General features: G+C 42.6%; 1 protein-coding gene across 5 annotated transcripts in view; it reads left to right on the top strand.

The window, feature by feature from the left end:
- Positions 1-18,675, top strand: part of stk25b (serine/threonine kinase 25b) — an 89,773-nt gene that overhangs the window by 47,509 nt on the left and 23,589 nt on the right. For all 5 annotated transcript variants that reach the window (XM_059950552.1, XM_059950561.1, XM_059950571.1 and 2 more), the window contains 3 exons: positions 11,574-11,630; positions 13,796-13,904; positions 17,453-17,610. In XM_059950552.1, coding sequence (XP_059806535.1) covers positions 11,574-11,630; positions 13,796-13,904; positions 17,453-17,610 — 324 coding nt within the window. The remainder of the gene's footprint in view (positions 1-11,573; positions 11,631-13,795; positions 13,905-17,452; positions 17,611-18,675) is intronic.

Here is an 18,675-nt window from a genome sequence, read left to right on the forward strand (position 1 = left end):
ATTTAATGTATTTATTTTTGACATTTTGTGGCACCTAATGAAATTTTCTTTTTCCATATGGAATCAGCTATATGACATCTAATAATGCAATAACCTTCTGCTCTTGTCATTTTTCAAAGAAATTGGCTGAAAAACATTAATTGTATTTAGTCATGTTGCATAGTTAAGAATTCCTTATGCACTTTTTAAAAATACTGAAGTTTGCTGGGTGGACTACAGGAGGAACTTCAGAAGTAAGAGTGTATAAAAATGGCAAATGAAATCAGAATCTGAATCAGGTTTAATATAGAAACATAGAAAACCTACAGCACAATATAGGCCCTTCAGCCACAAAGTTGTGCCCAACATGTCCCTACCTCAGAAATTACTAGGCTTACCTATGGCCCTCTATTTTACTAAGCTTCATGTACCTATCTAAAAGCCTCTTAAAAGACCCTATCGTATCCGCCTCCGCCACAGTTGCCGGCAGCCCATTCCACGCACTCACCACTTTGAGTAAAAAAAAAACTTACCCCTGACATCTCCTCTGTACCTACTCCCCAGCATCTTAAACCTGTGTCTTCTTGTGACAACCTTTTCAGCCCTGGGGAAAAAACCTCTGGCTATCCATACGATCAATGCCTCTCATCATCTTGTACACCTCTATCAGGTCACCTCTCATCCTCCTTCGCTCCAGGGAGAAAAAGCCGACTGCACTCAACCTATTCTCATAAGTCATGCTCCCCAATCCAGGCATCATCCTTGTAAATCTCCTCTACACCCTTTCTGTGGCTTCCACATCCTTCCTGTAGTGAGGCGACCAGAACTGAGCACTGTACTCCAAGTGGGATCTGACCAGGGTCCTATATAGCTGCAACAATACCTCTTGGCTCCTAAATTCAATTCCACGATTGCTAACAGCCAATACACCATATGTCTTCTTAACCACAGAGTCAACCTGTGCAGCTGCTTTGAGTGTCCTATGGACTCGAACCCCAAGATCCCTCTGATTCTCCACACTGCCAAGAGTCTTACCATTAATACTACATTCTGCTATCATATTTGACCTACCAAAATGAACCACTTCACACTTAATTGGATTGACCTCCATCTGCCACTTCTCAGCCCAGTTTTGCATCCTGTCAATGTCCCGCTGTAACCTCTGACAGCCCTCCACACTATCCACAACACATCCAACCTTTGTGTCATTAGCAAACTTACTAACCTATCCCTCCACTTCCTCACCCAGGTCATTTATAAAAATCACAAAGAGCAAGGGTTCCAGAACAGAACCCTGAGGCACTCCAGTGGTGACCGACCTCCATACAGAATATGACCTGTATACAACCACTCTTTGCCTTCTGTGGGCAAGACAGTTCCAGATCTACAAAGCAAAGTTGCCTTGGATCCCACACTTCCTTACTTTCTCAATAAGCCTTGCGTAGGGTACCATACCAAATGCCTTGCTGAAATCCATATACACTACATCTACTGCTCTTCCTTCATCAATGTGTTTAGTCATATCCTCAAAAAATTCAATCGCGCTCGTAATGCAGGACCTGCCCTTGGCAAAGCCCTGCTGACTGCTCCTAATCATATTATACCTCTCCAAATGTTCATAAATCCTACCTCTCAGGATCTTCTCCATCAACTAACAAACCACTGAGGTAAGACTCACTGGTCTATAATTTCCTGGGCTATCTCTGCTCCCGTTCTTGAATAAAGGAACAACATCCACCACCCTCCAATCCTCCAGAACCTCTCCCATCCCCATTGATGATGCCAAGATCATCGCCAGAGGCTCAGCAATCTCCTCCCTCACCTCCCACAGTAGCATATATCTCCAGCATATGTTGTGAAATCTGTGAACTTTACAGCAGTAGTGCAATGAAATACATGATAAATATAGAGAAAAAAACTGAGTTACATATTAAATATATCAAATAGTTAAGTTAAAATAAGTAGTGCAAAATAACACAAATAAAAAAAGTAGTGAAGTAGTGTTCATGCGTTCAATGTCCATTTAGAAATCAGATGGTAAAGGGAAAGAAGCTGTTCCTGAATCGCTGAGTGTGTGCCTTCAGGCTTCTGTACTCCTTCCTGACGATAGTGGTGTGAAGAGGGCATGTTCTGGGTGGTGGGAATATCTATGAAGGAAGCCACCTTCCTAAGGCACTGTTCCTTGAAGATATCTTGGATACTATGGAGGCTGGTACCTGTGATGGAACTAACTAATTTTACAAGCTTTTCAATCTTGTACACTAGCCTTCCCCCTCCCCCCCACCAGACGGTGATGCAGCCAATCAGAATGCTCTCCAAGGTACATTTGTAGAAGCTTTCAAGTATTTTAATTGACAAATGAAATCACCTCGAATTCCAAATAAAATATAGCTACTGTCTTGCCTTCCTTAGGGCTGCATCAATATGTTGTGTCCAGGTTAGGTCCTCAAAGATATTGACACGCAGGAAATTGAAATTGCTCATTTTCTCCATTTCTGATCCCTCTGAGGATTAGTTTGTGTTCCAAGTTCTAACTGTGGACTTTGAAGTCCACAGTTAGCTCTTTGGTCTTTCTGATGTTGAGTACAAGTTTGTTGCTGCATCACCATCCAACTAACTGGTATATCTCGCTCCTGTATGCCCTTTTGTCACCATCTGAAATTCTGCAACAATATCATCAACAAAATTATAGATGCTGTTTGAGCTGTGCCTAGCCACATAGTCATTGGTGTAGAAAGAGTAGAATAGTGTGTAAAGCATAAACTCAAGGGCAAAAAGAACCTAATTGTAGAATAGATAGCAAGAACCAGTGTATTTGAAAAAGCTGTAATGGAGTTCAGTAGTGACAGCTTTCAGTGAAGTCATATAACAAGAGGTTGGTTGACAAGCTAGTGGAGAAAGACAATATTTAAGAGTTAAACGTCCATAAGTTTGTGTCATGAGGAAGTCCTTAGACAGAAAACAAATGCACAGACTATCCAAAATATATAACACATAATAATAATTTAAAGGGGAACAGCCAGAAGTCATGGTGCATTTTGGCGACAATGTCATAGGCAAAAAAGGGGAAGAGATCCTACACTCTGAGTATGGAGCTAGAAAAGAGGCTGAAGAGAAGGACCTCCAAGGTAGTAATGTTCGGATTGCGCTCCGTTCCTTACAAAGTTTCCTAAATCAATTGTAAATATAAAGCACAAAATACTTAAATGCATAAGAATTATCCCCCTTTAATATGACGTACCAAATCATCACTGGTGCAGCCAATTGCTTTCAGAAGTCACATAATTAGTTAAATGGAGATTGCCTGTGTGCGTTCAGTGTGTTTCAGTTGATTATAGCAAAAATACACCAATATCTAGAAGGTCCAACTGCTGATGAGTCAGTATCCTGGCCAAAGCTACGCACATGAAAATTGCAAGCAACTCTGTGAAAAGGCTATTGAAAAGCACAAGTCAGGAGATGGATGCAGGAATCATCAAGAAATATAAAGAATATGGCTGTAAATCTGCCTAGAGCAGGCCATCCTCAGAAACTGGGTGAACTTCCAAGAAGGGGCTAGTGAAGGAGCCCACCAAGAGACCTATGACAACTTTGAAGGAATTAAAAGCTTTAGAGGCTGAGATGGGAGAGAGTGCACATATAACAACTGTTGCCTGGGGGCTTCACCAGTCACAGCTTTATTGGAGAGTGGCAAAGAGAAAGCCACTGAAAAAACTCACATGAAATCTCAGATAGAGTTTGCCAAAAGGCATGTAGGAGACTCTGAAGTCAGCTGGAAGAAGGTTCTATGGATCAATGAAAACAATAATCAGACTAAACACCATATTTGGTGTAAGCCAAACACCACATATCATCAAAAACACACCATCCCTACCATGAGGCATGGTGGTGGCTGCATCTGGCTGGGGATGCTTCACTGCAGCAGGTCCTGGAAGGCTTGTGAAGGTAGAGGATAAAATGAAAGCAGCAAAATACACAAATCCTGAAGGGAAAACCTGATGCAGTCTGCAAGAGAACTGCGACTTGGGACGTTTTCCAACAAGACAATGATCGCTAACAGAAAGCCGAAACAACACAGAAATGATTTAAAAACAACAAAGTTGATATCCTGAAGTAGCCAAGTGAGAGTCGGGATCTCAATCCAAATGAGAATTTGTGGCTGGACTTAAAAAGGACTTTTCACTCATGATCTTCATGCAGTCTGACAGAGCTTGAACAGTTTTGTAAAGAAGAATGGGGGAAGATTGCAGTGTCCAAATGCACAAAGCTGGTGAAGAACTATCCGCAAAGACTCAAGGCTGTAATGCTGCCAAAGGTGCATCTGCTAAGTACTGACTTGAAGGGGATGAGTAATTAAGCAATCAATTATTTTGTGTTTGATTATTGTATTAAATTTAAACCAATTTGGTGAAACTTGCCACAAGAGTCGTTTCTGTTGATCGGTGTGGAAAAAAACCCCAAAGTAAATCCATGTGATTCAATGTTATAAAACAATAAAACAGGAAAACTTCCAAGAGGGATGAATACTTTTTATAGGCACTGTTATGTTCCTGTTTAGAAGGAAGGACTGAGATGGAAAGGTAAGAGAACCTTGGATTTCCAGAGAGGTGTTGAATTTATCAAGAAGGAAAAGTATGTAAAGCTTTGGAAGTTAGGATCAAATGAAGCACATGAGGAGAATAAAGAAGCCAAAAAAGAACTAAAGAATGGAATTAGGGAAACCAGGAAGAGTCATGAAAAGTCCTTGGCAAGTAGGATTAAGGTGAATCCCAAACATTCTACACATGCATCAAGAGCAAGAGAATTACTTGAGAGAGGGTAGGACCATTCAAGGAGAAAAGGGGAACATTTGCTTGAATGTGGAGTATGCGAGTGAGGTATTAAATGAGTACAGTCGGCCCTCCTCATCTGCGAGGGATTGGTTCTGGGACTTCCCATGGATACCAAAAAACACGGATGCTCAAGTCCCTTATATAAAATGGCATAGTACTTGCATATAACCTACGCACATCCTCCCATATACTTTTAAATCATCTCTACTTATAATACCTAATACAATGTAAATGCTATGTAAATAATTGTTATTTCTGTAATGATTAGGGAATATTGACAAGAAAAAAAAACTGTACATGTTCCTCGTCGAGACTTCAGAATTGCAGCTCCTCTGGGAACACTGCTGTGGCCTCGGCATTAGCCAATGCCAATTCTCCCATAATCTTTACGTTCTTGAGGCTGTAGCGCTTTACATAGCCAGTCAGCCATCCCTTACAAGCCTTAAGCTCTTTTCTCTCGCTTTCATCAACCCCGTCACAGTAGAACTCATAGAGACGAAGAGCTTTTTCACGTATAATTTGGCCATTTACAGGGATATGCTTCTGTAACATGTTCTCTAGCCACACACTTTATACTTTCTCAGTCTTGCAAGCACTTTATCACCAACTAGAGAGACCATTTTTGCTGTTGTAGGGGCAGCACTAACACTTCCATGAATTTCAGTTCTTTCCGCTTTATTGTGCCAATGCTCAATTCATCCTTACCAACTTTATGGCCCACTTCGGAATGCGATTTGCCTCTTTTCAAAAGGTCTGATATATCTACTTTCTCGGTGAGAGGTAGCATTTTACACTCCCTCTTAGCCTTTGAGGAATTGCTTTTTAGGAGCCTTTTTTTTCACAGGAACAAAGTAGCGAACAAACAAGATGTGAGACGAACAATTCTCAAACAACAAGTGCTGGAAGAGCACTTTTGGTTTCCTCGATTCACAGTTGGTTGAATTCGCGCATGCAGAACTCGCGGATAAGGAGGGCCGACTGTACTTTGCTTCAGTATTTACCTAGGAAAAAGATATGCAGAGCCAGGAGATCAATGCTGAGTGTATAAATGTGTTAGGGCATTTAGAGGTTAAGAGGAGGAAGATTTGGGCCTTCTAATGAGTTTTAAGCTGAATAAGTTCTCAGGCCTTGATGGAATTTGCCCTAGGATTACCAAAGGAGGCAAGAGACAAGATTGCTGGGCCCTCTTCAGTTCCTTTCTCGACATAGGCAGGGTTCCGGAGATCTGGCGAGTGTCTGATGTTTTACCTCTATTTAAGAAGGGAACAAGGGAAAATCCTGGGAACTATAGACTGGTGAGTCTCACGTCAGTTGTAGGGAAATTTCTGGGCAATATTCTTAGGGATAGGATAAAAAAGCATTTGGAACCCCATGGCGTAATTAGGGAAAGCCAGCGTAACTTGTGCGTGACAGGTCTTGCCTTACCAACTTGATTGAGTTTTCTGACAAGGTGACAAGAGATTGGTGAGGGTAGGGCAGTGGATGTTGTCTATATGGATTTTAGTAAGTCAAGTCAAGTCACTTCTATTGTCATTTTGACTGTAACTGCTGGTACAGTACATAGTAAAAAATAAGACAACGTTTTTCAGGACCATTGTGTTACATGGACAGTACGAAAACTAGACTGAACTATGTAAAAACAAACAACACAGAGAAAGCTACACTAGACTACAGACCTACACAGGACTACATAAAGTGCACAAAAACAGTTCAGGCATTACAATAAAAAATAAACAGGACAATAGGGCAAGGTGTCAGTCCAGGCTTCGGTTATTGAGGAGTCTGATAGCTTGGGGGAAGAAACTGTTTCATAGTCTGGCCGTGAGAGCCCAAATGCTTTGGAGCCTTTTTCCAGACGGCAGGAGGGAGAAGAGATTGTATGATGGGTGCATGGGGTCCTTCATAATGCTGTTTCATTTGTGGATGCAGCATGTAGTGTAAATGTCTGTGATGGCAGGAAGAGAGACCCCGATGATCTTCTCAGCTGACCTTACTATCCGCTGCAGGGTCTTGCGATCTGAGATGGTGCAATTTCCGAACCAGGCAGTGATGCAGCTGCTCAGAATGCTCTCGGTACAACCCCTGTAGAATGTGATGAGGATGGGGGGGGGGGGGGGTGGGAAATGGACTTCCCTCAGCCTTCGCTGAAAGTAGAGATGCTGCTGGGCTTTCTTTGCTATGGAGCTGATGTTGAGGGATCAGGTGAGATTCTCCATCAGGTGAAACCAAGAAATTTGGTGCTCTTTACGTTCTCTACCGAGGAGCCGTCGACGTTCAGCGGGGAGTGTTTGACAAAGTCATTCACAGGAGGCTGATCTAGAAAATTAAGATGCATGGGGTCTCCGGTGAACTGGCTGTTTGGATTTACAACTAGCTTGTGCATAGAAGGCAGGAGGTAATGGTTGAAGGGACTTATTCGAGCTGGAGATCTGTAATAGTAATGTTCTGCAGGGATCCATGTTGGGACCGCTGCTGTTTGTGATGTATATAAATGACCTGGATAAAAATGTAGATGGGTGGTTTAGTAAGTTTACTAGGGCAAATACAAGGAGACTATACACTGTGAAGGACAGGATACTTAACAGTACTGCTGAGCAGAGAGATCTTGGGATCCAAGTCATAGCTGTTTGAAAGTGGCTACACAGGTTGATAAGGTGGTTAAGCTGGCTTATGAAATGCTTGCTTTTATTAGTCGAGACGTTGACTTCGAAAGTCAAGAGGTTATGTTGCAACTTTATAAAATGTTAGTTAGGCCAGATCTGGAGTATTGCATACAGCTCTGGTTGCCCCACTATAGGAAGGATGTCTGGAGGTTTACCAAGATGCTACCTGGTTTAGGTTGTTTTCTCTGTTGTGCTAAGAGGAGATTTGATAGAGGTTTATAAGGTTAGCAGAGGCTTAAATAGAATGGACAGAGTATCTGTTTCCCAGGATTGAAATGTCTAAATACCAGAGGGCACGCATTGAAGGTGAGAGAAAGTAGGTTCAAGGGGGATGTGACGGGTGAGTTTTTTTTACTGAGAGTTGTGGATGCCTAGAATAGACGTTGTAATATAGTAGTAGATGCAAATACGTTAGAGGCTTTTAAGAGACATTTGAATAGGCATAAGGATGTAAGGAAAATGGGGCGATGCAGATATGGTGTAGGTAGAGATTAGTGTTCAAGTGTTTTTGATTTGCTTTTTAGCCGGTTGGCACAGCATTATTAGCCGAACAGCCTGTTCCTGTTTCTGTGCTGTACTCTTCTCTGTTCTAAGGTTGCAAGCAGTATTGATCAAATAGTTCAGTTAGTCATTCCTCATCACCAAGGGTCTACTGGCTGCTGGTTCCCTGGTCTGGTGGCACCACTGGCTTAATGTGTGATGCATGGATCCAAGTTGTCTTCCCCTGGGCCTTCAGAACAGTATATGTGGTTAGCAGTACTTGAAATGGGCCTTCTCAACAGGGCTTAATACAATTCTTTCATTGGTAGGATCGCACCAGTACCCAATCTCCCGGCTAGTGGCTATGGCACTCTACAGTCATCACGTTCTTATGAACAGCAACACGTTTATGAGGACAGTGTAAAACAAGCTCATATACTTAAGGATGTTGATGTTAAGAAAGCGGCTGTGCTAGAATGTTTGAAAAACATTAGAATAGATGAATCACCAGGGATAAATGCAGAGTACCCCAGATTACAATGGAAAGCGAGGATAGAGATGGCTATGCCTTTGTGATCTTTGCTTCCTTATTGGCTACAAGAGAAGTATCGGATAATTGTAGGGTGGCAGATGGTATTCCTTTGTTCAAGAAAGGGAGTAGGTAAAGTTCTAAGAATTATAGACCAATAAGTCTTATTCCAATAGTGGGCAAATTATTTAGGGGGTTAGAGATTAGATGAATGCATATTTGGACTAATTAGGGATAGTCAGCATGGCTTTGTGAGGAGCAGATCAGCCTCATGAGCCTGATTCAGTTCTATGAGGATGTGACAAAGCACATTGATGAAGGTGGAGCAGTGGATGTGTTGGATGTGGTGTTTGATAAGGCTCCCCATTGTAGGCTCATTCAGAAAGCTAATCAATATTAGGAAACTTAAAGTCCCCATCATGACAGCATCCCTGTTATTTCTGCACCTTTCAAAAAATCTGCCTCCCTATCAGTCAGTCTCTCTCTTGCTTTTGGAAGGTCTAGAGAATACTCCCGATTGTGTGTTTGCTCCCTTCCTGTGACTTCAGGTTTATTATCACCGGCATGTGTCATGAACAGCATCCTGACATATGTGTTTATTTTATCCAGGTGGTCTAAAGCCATGTGAAGAGCCATTGAGATTGCATCTGCCATTAACCTATTGTGGCCATAGGCAAATTGCAATGAATCCAGGTCCTTGCTGAGGCAGAAATTCAGTCTAGTCATGACCAACCTCTCTGAGCATTTCATCACTATAGATAGTTATTAAGACTGCTCACATTGTTCTTCTTAGGCACTGGTATAATTGTTGCTTTTTTGAAGCAAGTGGGAACTTCCATTTATAGCAGTGAAAGGTTGAAAATGCCCTTGAATACTCCCGCCAGTTGATTGGCACAGGTTTTCAGAGCCTTACGAGGTACTCCATTGGGACTTTCTACCTTGTAAGGGTTTACCCTTTGAAGACAGCCTAACATTGGCCTCTGAGACAGAGATCACAGGGTCATCAGGTGCAGCAGGGATCTTCACAGCTGTAGTTGTGTTCTCCCTTTCAAAGCGGGCATAGTTGAGTTCATCTGGTAGTGAAGCATCGCTGCCATCCATGCTATTTGAGTGTCGCTTTGTAGGAAGTAATATCTTGTAAACCCTGCCAGACATGTAGTCAATGTGTTTTAGCAAGACCTTTGACAAAATTCTACATGGAAAACTTGAGTTAAAAAGAAGTCCATAAGATCCAGTGACCTGTGGCAAGCTGGATTCAACATTGACTCTGGCAAGAAATGAAGGAAAATGTTGACAAGTGTTTTAGTTACTGGAATGCCATTTATAGTAGTTCTGTAGAGCTCAGCACTGGCCAGGTCCCTTATAAATATCGAAAATTTAAACAGCTGTATGACGCATAATTTAAAAATTTTGGAGGTAATAAATTTGCCCATGTAGTTAGCAGAGAGGATCAAAATCAATGGACTCGTCACAATGACAGAAAAGGAACTGAGTTCTGATCAGTGTAAGGTGCCAGGCATTAGAGTAATGGTCGCCAAACTGTCGATCGCAATCGACTGGTCGATCTTTGAGACTTTCCCAGTAGATCCCGAGAAAAATGAAAAATAAATACACAAATACTGTTGAGAGATTGTTTCCAGATTGTGGGGTTTTAGTTCCGTTCTTTCTGTCCAATGCGCATGCAAGTAGCTCCCCGCCACGCGCTGGTCCTCAGCCACCGGGCCACAAGGAAACGATATGAGTCAGCTGCACCTTTCCTCATTCCCTGTCATGCCCACTGTTGAACTTGAACTCACGCGAGGTCATTACCCAAGCGCGTTAGCAATCACTGGTTGGCCTCGGGTAACTGGCCACTTCGTGCGGCCGGCAAGAAGTGCCATTGCTACCGGCTTGGAGCGCGGACAGATGGGCGCAGCCTCTAAATCTGTTTAACACACCGAATGTTCGTGGGGAACTCAGTGCTAAAATATTCGCAGACGACCTAATTTGGGCTCAGGGTTTCGTAAGTGCCAGAGCAGCTACCGCGCTGCGACCTACTGAAACAAACTTTAGTCGGCCGATAAATCCTACAAGAGGGGTGGGCAGGCGCCCTGTCACACTCCTCGCTCTGTTGCTCTCTTCAGACTATGACTGCCACGGCCCCAGTACGGGAACAGACGCATCTGGCCAAGGTGGCAGGCGGGTGGGAGGCTGGAGTTCGGGCCTGGAGGCTGTCTAATGTGGTAATGAAGCCCTCAAAACTGCTTCGGTACCCTGAGTCCAAGCACCCCGCACTTAAAAACAAACCAACTGAGTTTTTCAGCGGGAAAAACGTGAGCAAGCGTGACAGCAGATAAAGTAAATTGCAGAATAGACTGGACGTAAGGAACCTGCTTCAATCTGGCCGTGATTAACCCCCCCCCCCCCCGTTAGCCGGTCCGCAAGAATATTGTCAATATTAAACTGGTCCGTGGTGCAAAATAAAAAGCATGGTGCCCCCTGGTGTTCATACATTATTTCTACTTCCGGGTTGTGGGGTTTTACTTCCGGTCTTTTCTGCCCCAGTGTACATGCGTGTAACTAATTGATTTGGAGTCGATCTTGCCTTTCACTGAGGCCGAGGTAGGGGATCTTGGGCTTCAAAAGGTTGGTGACCACTACATTAGAGGAATATACAAATTAACTTTTTATTGAAAAGCTTACTGCATGCAATTTTTCTAGATGGGTACAAAGAAACATTGGAAGGAATGGGAGTAAAGAGTACAAGGAAGAGGTGATCAAATGAGAATACTGAGTAATGAGGAAGGAGTGTCCTTAAGCCATCCAGAGAAAGCTAGGAATGATGGTTTATTTTTAAAACAAAAATCCAATAAATGGCACGAGAATTTGAATAGAAAAGGAACACTTAGGAGTCGGTTACCAAAAAGTATCATTAGTCACGAGCAAGGTTTTGTCAATTTGTGCTGCGTGAATTTCAAAGGATAAAGTTGTTTATCTTTAAATTGATTATCAGTTTCCTGGATCTGTGCTTTTTACATTTTGGTGAAACTCTTGAGTTATATTTCAGGATGACTTGTTGCTGATGTTAGAAGTTGTTTGTTTGATCCCTAGGGCACAAAATTATGGATAATTATGGAGTATCTGGGTGGAGGCTCCGCTTTAGACTTGGTGAGTACAGTTTTCAAATATGATGCCACTCTACTTTGTCTTATATATGGACTAATTTTCAGGAAACAAGATTCACCACTGAAGGATAATGAGATATAATCCCACTTTTTAGTGTCGCTTTGAAATAATACTGGAATTCCATTGAAAAAATGTGTTTTAACTGCAAATGTAAATCTGCTTGTTAACTGCTTTACTAGGTTATCCTGCCTTTAACCTCAGTGATGTTTTAATATTTTCTGGGTTAGTGACAACTTTGTATGTACTATCCAACCCAAGGTTCCTGATTGCTGATTATTAATTCCAAAAAATTTTTGGTCTGGATAAGAAGTAGTTATGCTTTAAGGCAATGGATTTGAGCTATTAAGTTGAATTTGCTGGACAGAATAAAACAGATTCAATGAAAGAGGCATTTTACATTCAGGCACAAAATGCAAACTTCCAGAAGAACTGTGGGTCAAGCACATTCATGGAGATGAGGGGACGATAAACATTTCAGGACGAGACCCACATTATGACTGAGTATAGAGGGAAGATGGTCAGCATGTAGAAATGAGGGACAAGTGAGAGGAAGCCCAGTATGTGAGATAGAAACAGATAAATAGATGGTGCCAGATGAGGGAAGAAATAGGAAAGGTGAACCAAGGGAAACTTACTTGGGTACATGGGTAATGAGCAGATGGAACCATGTAGGGGAGGGTGGACATGTAGAAAATGGAGACGATGCAGATGAAAACTCCCATCAGCTATGGCAGAAAGGAAGCTATGTTTCTTGAAGAAGGACATTTCAGAAGGCCTAATAAGAGCAGATGTGGCAGAGACGGAAAAACAGAAATTACTGTGTTGTTTTTGCAGGAGGCAAAGGTATGGTGTGATAGCCATCCAAAGAATAAATAGTGGTAGTGTATTTTTTTAATATAGAAAACAGCTTGCTCCAGTGCAACTTTATTACCCTTCTGCTGTCAAATTCTGCCCTTCATTCATGGTCTACTTCTGACTGTTCCTTTTCTCAATTTCACTATCACTATCTCAGGATATAAGTTAGCAGTTAATGTCAACACAAGCCCTTTGGTTCCAAGGAAGAGGCTTCGACTTGAAGCATTCACTCTTTCTCATTCTATAGATGCTGCTTGACTGGCTAAGTATTTGGTGTTTTCTGTTTTATTTTAATCCATTACAAGCTTGCAAACTCCCAGAGGTATAGTAATGACACCTCTTCCTTCTAAGGATATTCCTCCATTTTCCTGGTTTTTCTGACTCTTGGGTCTGTTCTAATAATGATACTTCACACACAAGTGCTCCTGAAATACTTTCCGTTCTTCTTAACAGTAGTTCTCCATCACCATTGTTTTTGTCTCCATAGATGCTGCCTACCCCACTTGGCATTTCCAGCTGGGCTGTGATCTGCAGATCTATAAAATTCCCACACTTATCCACAAAAATCCCACCTAGAATAAAGATAGGCTTCCTTTGTCCTTGTCCTTATCTTCTACCAGCTTCCACATTCATGTATAATTTTCCATAATTCTGCACCTTAAAGTTTCCATTACCTCTCATCCCCTCTTAGCATTCCAAAAGAACAATTCTCTCAGAGATTCTCTGGTTCATGCTATGAGTACCCATATCAATTCTCACAGTGCTTTTCTCGTAAAACTGCTCTCTAACCTCTTTGCTTTCCCACTGTCCAAACACTAAACAGTGATTCACTTGTAGATTTAGTGTTTTTGTCTCCTAAACATTAGCAACAACAAAAGGTGGATTGGGCGATTGCTTGTAAATCATTGTTCAATTTGCAAAGGCAAACCTGGCTTCAATCTGCTCATCACTTTAAAGTCCCAAATGACCTCTGCCCTTGGACAGTGTAAAATTCCAAAAAGAGCCCGGCATAAGCTCCAGGAACAAGATTGGAAATGCCTTGTTTGTTATACTTGAACGCTGGATGTTTCCCCTGGCAATACTACCTGCATGTTCTCACAGGAAGGTCTAGAATCTCAAATGGCTAGCCTGCCCAAGCTAATTCTTAACCTCTTTAACCAATAGCCAGCTGAGCTTGTTTGAAACATTGCGGGTTTGGAATTGAACCAGTGATTTTTCTACAGAGCAGCTCAGTTATTCAAGCTTGTTCCCTGACCATCAGTATGGTTAATTCACCGCTGTGATCTTTGCAGCTGAAACCAGGCCCTCTGGAGGAGACATACATTGCCACAATTCTTCGGGAAATCCTTAAAGGTTTAGACTATCTGCACTCGGAACGGAAAATTCATAGAGATATTAAAGGTAAGAGTATCTGATAGGTGGAATTATGCACAAGATGTTATAATAATAAGTACTTTATTGACCCCGAGTGGGAAATTATTTCATTACAGCAGCAACATTTAAAAGCACACTTAGCAATAACAATATTAATAATATTAACTAGTAATGAAGTACAGAATAATATACACAATAATAATTTACCAATGTGGGATACTGTGCAACTAATAAAATACAAAATAATAAAACAGGCTATTGTATTATGAGGCAACACGAGTGAATCTGCAGATGCTGGAAATAAATAAAAACAAAATGCTGGCAGAACTCAGCAGACCTATGGGAGGAGGTAGTGACAACGTTTCGGGCCGAAACCTTTCATCAGGAGTGAAGTAATATGGGATGGTCGAGGGGGGATAAGAAGTAGGGGGAGGGATGAAGTAGAGAGCTGGGAAGTGATAGGCTGGAGGGAAATGGGCTGGGGGAAGGTGGAGAATTACGGGAAATAAAAGAGAAAGAAAGGTAGGGCTGGGGGGGGGGGAGATTATTGTGAGGGGGGGAAAAGAGAGAGAAAGAGAACCAGACTAAAATTATAGATAGGGATGGGGTAAGGGGGGGCAGGGGTATCAACAGAGGTCACCTGTGGACCAGCACCTTCAACACGTGAGATGTGAGGGCAATTGGTCTGTAGTTGTTAAGTTCTGGTAGAGTTGCTGCTTTAGGTACAAGCAGGAAATCTTCCATAGTACCGGTATCTTAACCTGATTCAGATTGTAAAGGTGCTGCAAAATACCAGACATCTGGCTTACATCGGCCTTCAGTATCCTGGAGCTGATGTGGTCCAGTCCAGAAGCCTTGCCCTGGTGTAGCCTCTTAACCTGACCTGCACAGTCAGGCTAGGTAGGGTGGTCATCCCCAGCAGGCAGGATACTTCAAAGTTTGAGGGTTTGGAAACAAGCAGTCACCAGAGGGAAGGGAGGGGTAGAGGGAGAAGGCTTTGGAGGCAGGGAGGCTGTGTGGTTTGGGCAAGTGGAAGAGTGGACAGCAGGAGGTCCCATGCTGAACCTGTTGAAAAACGTGTTCAGTTTGTTGGCCCAATCCAAGCAGCCCTTGATCTTCCTTTCCTTCAGCTTGAAGCCAGTGATCCGCTTCGTGCCCAACCACACATCCCTTATGATATTTTGCTGAAGCTTGCACTCCAGCTTCTTCTTGTAAGATTCTTTGCACTCCCTCAGCTTTACCCTCAGTCCACTCTGTACTCTCCTCAGTACTTGTCTGCCGTCAGACCTGAAGTCTTTCTTCTTTTTCAAAAGTTCTTTCCGGTCGCTGGTCATCTAAGGCTTGTTGTTGGGGAAGCAGTGTCCAGTCCTGGCTGGCAAGATGGTGTTCTCACAGAATTTGATATAGTCTGTGATACAATCAGTTATTTTGTTAATGTCCTCCCTATGTGGCTCACATAACACATCCCAATCCATCCTCTCAAAGCTTTCCTGCTGTGCCTGCAGTCCACCTCCTTACAATCCACATTGAGACAGGCTGCTGCTGGACAAGAGGGACGTACCTGGGTCTTAGCAGGACCAGCTTGTGATCAGATCTGCTTAAGTAGGGGAAGGGCAGCAGCACTGTCTGCATCCTTTACGTTCACATACACAAGGCCCAGTGTTCTTTTGTTCCATATAGTGCAGCTGACATATTGATAAGAAGTTGATATTGTTGCCCTGAGATTATCTCACTCCGGAACTGATCATCTGTTATTTGTTAAGTGGGGTGCTGTGCGCAGTCGTAATCCTAATCGATTGAAAATGAACGTGGAAGCACAGAGAAACATCAGGAAATTCCAGGAAGACCTTCCTCATTGCTGCTGTGAGGTCCGGGACTCTGCTGGGAAGAACAGGCCCCCAGTCCTCGGGGTGGCGTTGCCGATGGCCGTTGGCGTCTTAATACGCTCAGCAGAGGATGGTGCTCGGAGAAGCTGTGCCGGAGGGGATGGTCGTCGGCTCGGTGGTTCGACAGACTCAGGTTGCTTTCGGTGTGTGCTGCGTCTGCGAGGCTGATTTCGACGGAGCTTCCATTGTGTGCTGCGTCTGCGAGGCTGAGTCGGGTGGCGCCTTGGAAGTCCATAGTGAGGATACTCCCTTCTGTCACCGGCGTGGGATGGCGAGTCAATCGGGCCTGGGGACTTGTGGAAACTGTGGTGATTTCTTTTGAACTTACTGTCCTTTAACATCTTGGACTATGTTTACTGTGCCCATAGTCTTTTTTAATCAATTATGCTATTGTTTGCACCGTTGTAACTATATGTTGTAATTATGTGGTTTTGTGCAAGTCTTGTAGCTTTAGATTTTGGTCTTGTTTTTGTCTGGTGGATTTGGAGCTCCTTTCCGGGGAGCGCACTAGACGGTAGCGCGATATTAATACGCAGCAGCCTTTCCGGACTCTGGATTGGGGATTGCCAAATGTTATGTGGATTTTCTGGTGTAGTCTGCTTTGTCATAGGCTTTTGTGATATCATTCTGGGGGAACGTTGTCTCATTTTTTAACTGCATTGCATTTGTGGTTTCTAAATGACAATAGACTGAATCTGAATCTGAGAGAACCATGATTAAAATCCCTAGTAACAGCCACAAAAGTATTGGGATATTGAGTTTGTATTCTAATGATGGTTGAAAGAAAAGTGTCACACGCTACATTCACATCAGTTGACGGTTGAATGTAAACAGCAGCTGAGAATTCCTGTGGTCATTTCCCATGCTTGATGTCCGGGCTACATCATCATTCCTTTACAGTACATGTGTGGGATTATACCACCTTTTGTTCATATTTATTTAGTAAGTAAAGGCAGTGACTGCTTTCAAATGATTATATTTGCTATAATCTGATTTTTTTTCTGACTTAAACACTGGTAATGGAAAAAAAACACAAAGTACACTGCAGGTGCTGTGGTCAAATCAACACGTGCAAACAAGCTGGATGAACTCAGCAGGTTGGGCAGCATCCGTTGAAACAAACAGTCAATGTTTCGGGCTAAGAGTATTCGTCATGACTCAGGAAAAATATCTTTTAGAAAGCAGGAAATAGCTGCCATCAAGCACACTATGAGATGCATACTGAATTATTGCTGTGACACATGTCGAAAGCCCTTTGGTGATGGGATCTTGCTGCATTGCAGTTGAGTATTACACAAGTGCTGCATATCACTCTTGACCTCAGACATGTTCTATTTCTGAAACTGGGTGCAAACTCAAAGCACAGATCTGCAGTGAGAAAGCTGCAATTGAGCCAGGTGAAAGATAATGTAATTGCAGAAACTGAGTTGGGAATAAAGAAGAAACCTTGCCATTGGGGAATGACACAAGGACAAAGACAGCCAGTTGCTGAGATTAGGTGACTTTGCCTCCGCGTACCCATTTCCAAGTTGTTACACACAGCTCCTAATCCAATTGTACATTTCAGTGTCAACTTAAATGTGGGTGCAGAAGTCTCTGGAGTTAAAATTTGAACCCACAGCCTTCTGATTCTGGGGACTTAAACCAAGGCTGACTTACATTTAGTTTTAATTTTCTTCTTCTCCACAGCTGCTAATGTTTTACTGTCAGAACAAGGTGACGTCAAGCTCGCAGACTTTGGAGTTGCAGGCCAACTAACAGATACACAAATAAAGAGGAACACTTTTGTGGGCACGCCCTTCTGGATGGCACCAGAAGTCATAAAACAGTCTGCATATGACTTCAAAGTAAGTGAACAAATGCATGCATTTGGTCTGTGGGTTTGCGTTCTATCTCTCCAGGATTGTTTCTATTGCTATCAACAAACACCTTTAGCGCACAAAACAGGAGAAAATTCAATTGAAGCACAAGCACTATTCCAGGAATAACATTTGAATAGTAGCGTGTGTGCTTCCATTGCTCAAATTGCCTGGGCAAGTGGCTTCCCCCAGTTAAGTTGCAATGGGAAGAAGTGGAAGATGATTGTTAAGTCATATATTCCAAATTTTGAGTTGTGACCAATTATAGTACTTCAATTGACTTAATAGATATTATATGATTAGATATATACTTTATTGATCCCAAATGAAATTACAATATCACAGTAGGGTTACAGGTGCACAGATATCCAATATTAGAAGAGAAGTAAGAAAAGTTACATTGACAGTCTAACAGGAGGGTGTCATCACTTCCCCAGCTATAGGGGGGTTGACTCATTATAGAATGTAACGGCCGAGGGTAAGAATGACCTCATAGCACTTTTTGGAGTAGCACTATAGTCTTACTCTATCACTAAAAGGACTCCTCTATTCAGCCAAGGTGGCATGCAGATGGTGAAAAGCATTGTCCAGAACTGCTAGAACTTACCGTAAATTGCCTCGATTGTTTTACGACAGCTTCCAGTTTGACTCGTATGACAGAGCCAGCCTTTCTGATCACTTTATTAAGTCTGTTGGCATCACCCATGCTGATGCCATTGCCCCAGCACACCACGCATAGAAGATTGTACTGGTGACAACAGGCTGTATGAACATGTGATTTTCCCCCAGCAATGAGAGCTGTATGGTATTGAAGGCACTTGAGAAATCAAAAAACATAATCCTCAGTGCTGTCCCACTTTTCCAAATGGGAGCAGGCTATGTTCAACAGGTCGATGATAGCATTGTCAACTCCAACTGGCAAACTGCAGGGGATCGAGAGCTCATCTGACAAGGGGTTGGAGGTGAGTCTTGTTAAATGGAATTCAGAAATGTGCGTATAAGGTAGTACCTATTTGAAAGGGTAGCAAAATTTATCAGATCATTTCCAGTTTG

The sequence above is a fragment of the Hypanus sabinus genome, chromosome 2 (assembly GCF_030144855.1).
Source record: "Hypanus sabinus isolate sHypSab1 chromosome 2, sHypSab1.hap1, whole genome shotgun sequence".
NCBI classification, from domain to species: domain Eukaryota; kingdom Metazoa; phylum Chordata; class Chondrichthyes; order Myliobatiformes; family Dasyatidae; genus Hypanus; species Hypanus sabinus.